The sequence below is a fragment of the Aristolochia californica genome, unplaced genomic scaffold (genome assembly GCF_029961685.1).
Source record: "Aristolochia californica isolate CCGP_79_NKW_82.1479 unplaced genomic scaffold, dmAriCali1.0.hap1 SCAF_12, whole genome shotgun sequence".
Classification (NCBI taxonomy): domain Eukaryota; kingdom Viridiplantae; phylum Streptophyta; class Magnoliopsida; order Piperales; family Aristolochiaceae; genus Aristolochia; species Aristolochia californica.
The window spans coordinates 19,180,090-19,190,417 of NW_027181793.1; the positions used below are offsets into that span (position 1 = coordinate 19,180,090).

At 36.5% G+C, this 10,328-nt stretch overlaps 1 protein-coding gene across 1 annotated transcript; it reads left to right on the top strand.

Annotated features, from left to right (window-relative positions):
• The first annotated feature begins 1,595 nt into the window (after window positions 1–1,595).
• LOC137945996 (LRR receptor-like serine/threonine-protein kinase RGI1) lies at window positions 1,596–5,219 on the top strand. The gene is made up of 2 exons (XM_068792129.1): window positions 1,596–4,428; window positions 4,587–5,219. Exons 1-2 carry the CDS (start codon window positions 1,599–1,601, stop codon window positions 5,066–5,068), a joined length of 3,312 nt encoding a protein of 1,103 aa, XP_068648230.1. The 5' UTR covers window positions 1,596–1,598; the 3' UTR covers window positions 5,069–5,219.
• The last annotated feature ends 5,109 nt before the right edge of the window (window positions 5,220–10,328 follow it).

The following is a 10,328-nucleotide window of genomic DNA, read 5'->3' on the forward strand; positions in this document are numbered from 1 at the left end:
TTACCCACCTAAGTACCACAGAAGCAATAAAGGCATAGACAAATTTTTACTATTGAAGAAAACACAAGCATTAATACAGAGAATCAAGAGAATATCTGACAATACAACCTGTGGGAGAAAGAACATGAAAAGAACTTCCAAAAACCCTTTTCTCCATTCTGTTCCTCCTTCATGCCTCTTCTTATCTTCTCTTCTCCTTGAAACCCATCTCTAGAGTCTTTCTTGCATCGACTTCTCTTTTCTCAAGTAGCCCAAGAACAAGAGAAATTGAGAGAGTTCCAAAGAATTAAGAGACCCTAGGTCTTGTTTGTTTTCTTAGTTAATTTCCCATTTAGTGGTAGGGTCCCCCCACCACATGCAAGGAGGAGATAAGATGCAAAAATCCCTCCTCGATGTGTCATATGCGACTCTACTCCCCTTTTCGATTCTCTTTCAATCTCTCTCTCCCCCTTTTCCCCTATTTTGTCAACTGATACCCACATTGATTTTTTGCTTCCTTTTTTCTCGTTAATATTTTATTTTTTTAGAATTTTATTTATTAAAATATAGATAATTTATTATGGGGGTGAAAAAAGAAGAGATTTATGTTGGTGATTAGAGATGTGGAACAAACTGGAGAGCGAAAAAGCAAAAAACAAAAAAAAAAAAAACAAATTCTCGTATATTGGTGTGCGAATGGTCGTATAATTGAATAGCTAAACCCAACTTAGACCCGCCCACAACCGTCACCATATGTCACGATGATGCAAACTAAATCATGACATTATTTGACTAATGAAACTTAAGAAACCATTTGAATTATGACAAACTTAATAATAAATAACCACAAACTTTTTTTTTTTGTGATGAAGTCATTGTAATTTTGTGTTTAACAAATTTTTTTTTGTGAGATGTTTGGCTTGATGGTTGAAGGAAATTAGATGACTTACAAAGCTTGAGCAAACTTTGAATAACAATAACAAAAAAAGAGATCTTGGTAATATTATCATGGGATAATAGAAAAAGAACATCCTAAAAAGATACTTTTCTTTTAAAGAGCTACTCTTCTTATTAGTTTTCACCAGTATAGTGTTGCCGAGTGTAGGAGAGAGGACTCAAGAACAGTTTTCACTTTTTTGACAAGTTTAACATCTACATTGTCACTACATCCATCGCATTCACCGTAGTTGCCATTATTCTTGTTTTGTAGAAAATGCAGCTGCAGTGACTTCCGACATGAACAACAATGAGAATAGAACTAATTGTAGAAAAAGCAAGAAATGAAAGCTACGCTGTTACATCTGAATCTAAAAGAGTATTTTTCAAAAAAGAGGCCATTTATCTGGATAGTCATCTTTGCCTTGTCTTTATCAGTTTGAACATTCTTTTCCTGGAATTTAGAAAAAGATCAAAACACTGCAAATTTTTGTAGATAAACAAAACGATGGAAGCAGTAAACAAGCGATTATCCCCCAAGTTGTAATTCATGGTGGAAGAAATGGGCATTCTGCCAAACGTGGTCTGTGCATGAAACGGCTGGCAGGAGTTTTTAAACCACCGGAAGCTTACATGTGGGAAGAACGAAGAATGTTTTACAGAATCAAACAGAAGTTCACACAATGTCATGTACACTAGGCTGGTTCCTCCTCTGTATCTCATTCATTCTGCCCATTTCTGCGCTAAATGATGAAGGTCTTTCCCTCCTGTCATGGCTTTCAACCTTCAACTCTTCTTCTTCTTCTTCTTTCTTCCATTCTTGGAACCCAAGTGACCAGAGGCCGTGCAACTGGGATTTCATCAGATGTTCCAATGATGGGTTTGTCTCAGAAATCAGAATCGAATCCATCAATCTCGCCACCCCCTTCCCCACTCAAATCATCTCCTTCAGGTACCTCAACACTCTCATCATATCCAAGACCAACCTCACTGGAAAAATCCCACCATCCATCTCAAACTTATCATCGTCTCTGACAACTTTGAACCTCAGCTACAATTCTCTCACTGGGACTGTCCCTCCAGATATTGGAAAACTCTCCCAGTTGAGCCTCCTTGCCTTGAACTCTAATGCTTTAGAAGGTGAAATCCCACGAGAAATTGGAAATTGTTCAAAGCTTCAGCAGTTCGAGTTAGTGGATAACTTCCTCACCGGAAAGGTCCCGAAAGAACTTGGCCTATTGTCAAGCTTACAAACCTTTCGCGCTGGAGGGAACTCCGGTATTTATGGAGAAATCCCGAGAGAAATTTCAAATTGTAAGGAACTAACTTTTCTGGGTCTCGCAGATACGTCGATTTCAGGTGAGCTTCCAGCGAGTATCGGTGAACTTAGTAAACTCCAGACAATTTCAATCTACATTGCGAATCTATCCGGGAAAATTCCTCCTCAAATTGGCAACTGCTCTTCTCTTGAAAATCTGTTTCTCTATGAAAATCAGCTTTGGGGGGAGATTCCTGCCCAGCTCGGTCAGTTGAAGAATCTGAAGAGAGTTCTCCTCTGGAAGAACAACTTGGTTGGAAATATTCCCGAAACTATAGGTAACTGTACAGAACTGACAGTCGTAGACTTGTCCTTCAATTCCCTCACCGGCGGAATCCCAGCACAGTTCTCTGATTTGGTGATGCTAGAGTTATTCCTCTTATCTAGTAACAACATTTCCGGCGTCATCCCGAGCTTTATAGGAAATTTCTCGCGCATGAAACAGCTTGAATTGGATAATAACCAACTTACAGGTGAAATTCCGATTGAGATTGGGGAGCTGAAAGAGCTCACTCAGTTCTTCGCATGGCAGAATCAGCTTCACGGCAGTATACCTTCCGAGTTGGGCAACTGTGCAAAACTTCACGCTCTGGATCTGTCCCATAATTTCCTTACAGGGTCACTTCCGAGCTCCCTATTCAATCTCAAGAACTTGACTCAACTCTTGCTGATTTCAAATGGGTTGTCGGGCAATATTCCGCCAGAGATCGGAAACTGCACTGGGTTGATCCGCTTAAGATTGGGAGTTAATCGGTTCACCGGTGGAATCCCACCGGAAATTGGCAGTATAACCAGTTTGAGCTTTCTGGAATTATCTCAAAATCTGCTTGTGGGTGATATTCCTCCGGAAATTGGCAACTGTTCTCAGTTAGAGATGCTAGATTTGCATCAAAATGAGCTCCGAGGTACAATACCTTCTTCTTTGGAATTTCTTTTGGGTCTCAATGTTTTAGACCTTTCAATGAACAGAATCTCCGGTTCTGTTCCAGAGAGTCTAGGTAAGCTTACTTCATTAAATAAACTCAACTTGAGTGGAAATTATCTCTCTGGTTCCATTCCCGAGTCACTGGGACTTTGCAAAGATTTGGAGTTGCTGGACATGAGCAGCAACCGAATCTCCGGTTTGATCCCTAATGCGATTGGCAGATTACAAGGATTGGAGATCTCGTTAAACTTGAGTTGGAATTATCTCTCAGGTCCAATCCCAGAAGGATTTTCAAGTGTTTCAAAGCTTGCAAGCTTGGACATTTCTCACAACATGCTGACAGGAAGTCTGAGCATATTGGGTGAGCTTGAAAATCTAGTCAGCTTGGATGTTTCACACAATAATTTCTCTGGGTATCTTCCTGACACAACATTCTTCCATGAGCTCCCATTACCAGCTCTTACAGGCAATCCCGAGCTTTGCACCAGTGGGAACCAGTGTTTTGTTCAATTTAAAACTGCTCGAATCAGTTCGAAGCTCCACCGAAAAAATCTTGCACGATATGTCATTATGTGCATCTTGTTCTTCATAGCATCCGGAGTCCTGCTCACTGTAATGGGCATACTGTTGATCAACCATGCTCAAAGAAGAGCACTCCGGAGAGTGAAAGAAGAAGAGAACTGTGGTGAATGGGAAATGACGCCTTATCAAAAGATAAATTTCTCGGTTGATGATGTTGTTAAGAAACTATCAGAAGCAAACATTATTGGGCAAGGATGCTCCGGGGTGGTTTACAGAGTGGAGATTGGACATGGACAAGTTATTGCAGTGAAGAAGCTGTGGCCAGTGAATAAAGGAGAAGAGTTACTGGAAAGAGACTCTTTCTCAGCAGAGGTCAATACACTAGGCTGTATCAGGCATAAAAATATAGTGAGGCTTTTAGGTTGTTGCAGAAACAGACACACAAAATTGCTCATGTTCGATTATATTGTCAATGGAAGTTTGTTTGAATTGCTTCACGAGAAGAGAGAGTTTTTGGATTGGGAGTCAAGGTACAAGATCATAATCGGGGCAGCTCAAGGCCTTGCCTATCTTCACCATGACTGTATTCCTCCAATTGTTCATAGAGATGTTAAAGCCAATAACATCTTGGTTGGCCTGCAATTTGAGGCTTATCTAGCAGATTTTGGCCTTGCTAAGCTTGTTGATTCATCAGACGATACAAGATCAGGCAACACTGTTGCAGGTTCTTATGGTTACATTGCTCCTGGTAAGAGATTTTCCTTTCTCTCCTAAACCTCCTACTCTTTTCACAGTTTCTCCGATTGTTACCCTTCTTTCTACACTGTCGATCCCTGTTATAAACTTGCTTTCATCCTTGAATTAGCTGTTGAGTTCGTTTAACTTTTGTCATTGTTGGCATCACAGAATATGGATACAGTATGAATATCACAGAGAAGAGTGATGTATACAGCTACGGTGTGGTGCTTCTGGAGGTGTTAACAGGGATGCCTCCCATCGATCGTCGGATTCCTGAAGGTACCCATATTGTGAATTGGGTTCAGAAAGAATTGCAAAGAAGAGGAAGCAGAGCAACAGATGTTCTGGACGAGAGACTTCGAGACTGGCCGGAGTCGGAGCTACAAGAAATGGTTCAAGTTCTGGGTGTAGCTCTCCTGTGTGTGCATTATAATCCAGAGGAGAGACCCACAATGAATGATGTAGTGGCAATGCTGCTGGAAATTAAGCATGAGACGGAAGAATCCCAGGCTGATTTGCTTGGAAAAGGATGCAAAACTGACCCAAAAGAAGCTCACTGCAGCAGTTTCTCCAGACCATCTGAACCTCTTATTGGAGCCTCTTCTTTGCTCTATTCTTGCAGTTCGACTTCCAGAGTGGTTTTTGAATGAGAGTTCAAATTGTATATTACATGTTTGCAAAAATTCATTCATAACCTGAAACTTTTTGCTCCATTTGCAGCATCAAAACTAACATCAAAAGTTCACCTCCAAGTAACCATTTGTAGCATTAGAATTAGCATCTGGGTGTGATATAAATGCTTAAATGCTCAAACCTTTGTAAGGGAAGTTTCATTACTGATGAGTGTGTGAAGGATAGACCGCCATTACCAGGTTTCCACTACCGGAATCAGAGGTAGAAGACCAGTTATAAATTCACTGTAAACTCTCAATGATTATAAAGATTTTAATCAAATCTTATCGAGTGAATACATAGTAAAAGAGGGATAAGTGGGAAATTTGATTTGTGTGCCGACTGAAGCAAAATTCCAGAAAACAAGCCTGTCCAATTCCTCTCCCTTGTAAGCCTTTGGTTGAAATCGACAAGCAAAGTCTATTTCAGTACAGGCCTGGAGATGGCCCAACCTATCATCACAGGCACTTCTCAAGTGGGACCCATATGGTACACCAGTTGCTATCTCACACGAGCACTCCAGCTGACAAAAAGTGCCATTGTTCCTGGCAGAGCCTGGTTGGAAATTTGTTGGGAAAGTAGGATGGGTCCAAATATGGGGCCAGTCAGAAGAGAAATCTCCATCTCTTTCTTTCTTTCTTTCTTTTTCTTTCTATCATCCATATCTCTCTCTCCTTCTCTTTCTCCATCTTAATTCTGCTTCTATTCTCCATCACCCATTTGCTTAAAATACATCCAGACCAAGATAGGGACATTGGAATGTTGTGTAGTGGATCTTTGGTCATGTGAGAGTGTCTGCAAGTTTCTTTGAGCTCCTTTACAGGTTGGGCAAGGGGGGATAGCTCTCACATATCACTCTCTAATGGCAGACACTGCTGCCCACCATGAGCTGATATGGTAGGCCTACTCCATTCCTTTCCTTCTTTTGCAATCAAAACCCTAATAAACTTTTTTTTTAATATTTTATTTATTTTTTAAGTACAAAATTTCTGGTTATTACTTTATTTTCTTTTCTTTTTTTACAAATAATTTCTCTGTTATTCAAAAAAACAAAAAAATCACACTCAATTAAACTATACCTTAGCCTTATCTTGGATTACATATAAAGAGGGTTGCAAACTCCTTTTCTATAGATAAAATCTCTTATTTTTAGATGATATATTAATATTTAATATATTAAGAGAAAATCAAGAGAAAATCAAGAGGAGAGAAAAATTAACTTCCAAAAGATTGGAACATTTATTAAATAATATATTTCTCTCTTACTTATCTTTCATCTTTTTTTTTTTCGTGGGTATTCTTCTTACGTTGTCGACAGATGACAGGTAAATAGTAGTTTTACATGTGCCTATTAAATAGTAAAACTATTTCTTTTACTCCATTTGTTGATCGAATCAATAAAAACCATTTCATCTATACTTAAAACTTTAATGAGCTTATTAAAAATAAAAATCCTAATGTAAAATTTTCTAATAAAAAATCCGGCCATTTATAAGGTTTTTATGTTTATCTCCAATAGTAATTTTTTTAATAGGACTTCATTGATTCTATTAGGCCGTTCATGCAAACAAGAAGCAATCTGAAATATGAAATAGAATTAAAGAAAAACTCTGGGTTCATATGTTTGGGTTCCAAGCAATTTGGAAAAGGAAAGGGCTCATTAGAATTAGTGTTTCCTCTAGTGTATCATGTTCCATTGAGGGGACACTAGTGGAGGCTGCCAAGTATTCAGCTAAGGCACTTTTCAGTGGAGATATGAATCAAAATCATCTTTAGATAGAACCAAGGTACAATTATGGTTTTGCAACCAGCACTAGGAAGATTAAAGTCCTCTTGCCAATTGATGTAGAGAAGAATGTAAACATATGCAGATTTTAATGTGTTTTGAGATAAAAAAAAAAAAAAAAAAAGTGTTGGAAACACTCCTCCACTGAGACCTATTGGAAAATCATAGAGTAGTATCTCCGTTTTTGTTTGGGTCTCTTCTCTTCCTCCAAAAAACATGTTCTTCAGTGTAGAAAATCGGAAAAATGAAAAGTTTCCGTGCCCTTCACTTATAATATCTTTTAATTTTTTTTTTTAAAAGTACTATTGATAGCGACTACCCAATATACCCAACAGACCGATCTGTTAGGTGCGGCACGAAACCACTCTGACACCCACCCCACCCATTCTTGACCGCCTCTCACGTGATTCGAACGCGTGGCGTGCCCAGCTTTGATATTATGTCAAATGCCTAGCCAATACAACCCAAAAGACCGGTCTATTAAGTGCAGAAAGCTACCGCCTACAAGAGTGGACGGAACAACTTTTACAACTATATATATGTTTATAATACACAACTTAGATGAAAGTTATTAGTAGCCAAACTGTATAATTTGTTGTATGATTTTAACTAAAAAAATGTTCAATTTTATAATCATAATTATAAATCTAAAAATTAAATTATCTTTGGTAGTGCATTTCAGGTGGTCTTTTGATAAGGTAGATTTTAGAAATATGTTTTTCATGATGGTGTTTCAAAGACGCAAAGAAGAGGTGTACATGGAATATTTGCAAACTTTGTGATCCCAAAAGGTATAATTGTTAGCTCAAGAGGTCTATTTATGATTTGAAACATATGTTTTCACATATAGTGTTATTGCTTCTTCTTCTTTTTAAATGATATAGAGTTATTGATTTTAGAATGTTGTATTTAAGAACAAATTTGATAAGGGAGAAAAATATCACTCCATATTCATTTGAAGATTTGGGAGAGCATTGTAGTTATACTACTATGAGATGATATTTAATGTAGAACCACTAAGATACTTTATAGGCGTTGACATTGATAGAATTAACTTATGCACGAAGTTAACTTAAAGTTTGCATGCCACGAACAATATTGCGAAAGTAAGTACGAGTAATTGTAACATATTTAACATATTGTAAATCAAATTTGTCAATTTATGCATTAGCTTCGAGTGGAAAATTGGAAAACCTTGAAGTGTATTATTTGATATGTGTAAGGAACAATAACGAAGGAATCCACTTTACTAAAAGGATATAATGATTGTATAAACCTAAAAGAAAGCAAAATTTACTTAGATTCAGATTGGGCATGAGATCTTGATCCAATACATTCAGTACCATGATATGTATGTATTTAAGACCCAACATTTTGTCCTAAAAACTAAGAAAGAACAAACATAATATACTCGAATATAGAAGGATAATAAAGAGAATTAGCTAATATTGTATCATAAATTACTTGTAGTAAGAAAGAACAAAATTATCACAATTGCCACATGATAGTAAGAGTACATTAGGTAGTCATGAATCCCATATTTAATTAGCTTATAAAACACATAAAAATATTTTTTTGTTTCTTTAGAGAAGATAGAAAGGAGGTGGAGTAGTTTTCATGTATGTGATCATGGGTCTGGTGTTGTTACATGGAAGAACTAGACCAAGTTACACTCCATGTTCCTGAAAAAGGGAAAATAATAATAAAATAATAAACCAAGAAATAAAATCTTGACATTAGAACAATGAATTTATCATCTAAGAACATTTTCTCATGGATTTGGCAACACTTGAACCATGTACCTTCATGTATTGTGTGATTTTAATTAGATTTTATCAATTATGTTTCTCCGACACCTCTCTCCTCTCCCACCCATTGTTAGATGTCGTGAAAGGAAGACCGACACCTCTCTCCTCTCCCACCCATTGTTAGATGTCGTGAAGGAAGAAGGTTTATGAAAGTATTGACAAGCTAATCATATCTAGGTATATATGTAGTTCATATCTCACTAAACTAATTTTTTTTCTTAAATCAATCAACAATCTATTTCAATATACTTAAAGTGATCAAGAAGGAAGAAAATAATCATCATAGCTATAACTATCACACTTTTATTATCATATTAGATAATAGAGTCACCTAAAGAACCTAAAATATAATGTAACAATTGCCAAACCTGAACAATCAATACAATAGTAACGACTATGGCACGACGCTTTACTTCAATACCGAAGTGAACTACAATGCACTATTTTATGCTCTTCCATAATATAAGATTGAAACCAAAAGTGTAACATAACTACTAATTGACTATCTAATGCCAAGATTGACTACATAATTTGAGTCAAAATAGCCAAGTAAATTATTGAGATTAGCTTATTGACCACAACCTTGCAAATAGTTGTTCTCGAAGCTTTCATTGCCATCAATGACAAAATATGCTTGAACTAACAAATCTAGTAAATGATAAATATGTATAACCTAGACAAATCAAATATTATAATGGTCTCGTATTATTTTAATTACTTTAGAAGCATCAATAAGGTCATCAATAATCTCATATTTATTACAAGTTCAAGCAAAAAGGGCAGTGATTGGTTTACAATTAGACACCTAACCTATCAAAAAAATCCAATGCCCAATAAATATTTTAATCAATTCCAAAATTTGTCTTTTTGGAAATGCTAGTGAAGTGGTTTCTTGAGCTAACTAACAAAGGTTTCATTGATTCTTGTGACAATGATATCATCCATATAAATCAAAATTAGTATGAAAAACTGACCTGACTTATGAATAAATAACAAATTATCCAAATCGGCTCCTATTGACATGTAAAGTTGGTTGGTTTGCAAAGATGTGTGACCTTAAATACAAACAATGAAAGATTTACAGAATGTCGGATATGTAAGGTCCAATTCTTTGAACTTTTCATTTGATTTGATCTTGACGAACTATCTTTATTAGTCCTATATTCAAACAGATGATTGAGTTTAGATTTCCTTAATTGGCTAGTGTTGAACTTATTACTAGCCTCAAATTTAATCTTTGCTATATTTTGATAACTTCAAGAATTGTGATAAAGTTACAGTAGAACTTGTTAAAAACTTTGTATTAAAAAGTTGGTAAGGTTCAATAGCTCCATAAGAATTTCTTGTCATTTAAATTTTGACCCTTAGAGAATTTCTCAATAGGCTAAGGATGGGTGGTTAAACCACTATCTTTGACTTTTTCTTTTTTAAATAAAATTTTCCATTATCAATTCCAACTCCATGGATTGTGACAAATATCTTCCCATTGAGTTAATAGAAAATTGTGGCTATGGGTGCTTTTCACTTCCATCCATGATTTATGTCATTCTTACTGTACCATGATTTGTGAATAGTTTATAAGACATATATCATTAGTGGAGGTGGGGGTATCTTCCACACCCACTTTCCCTTGCCCTAGAAAAA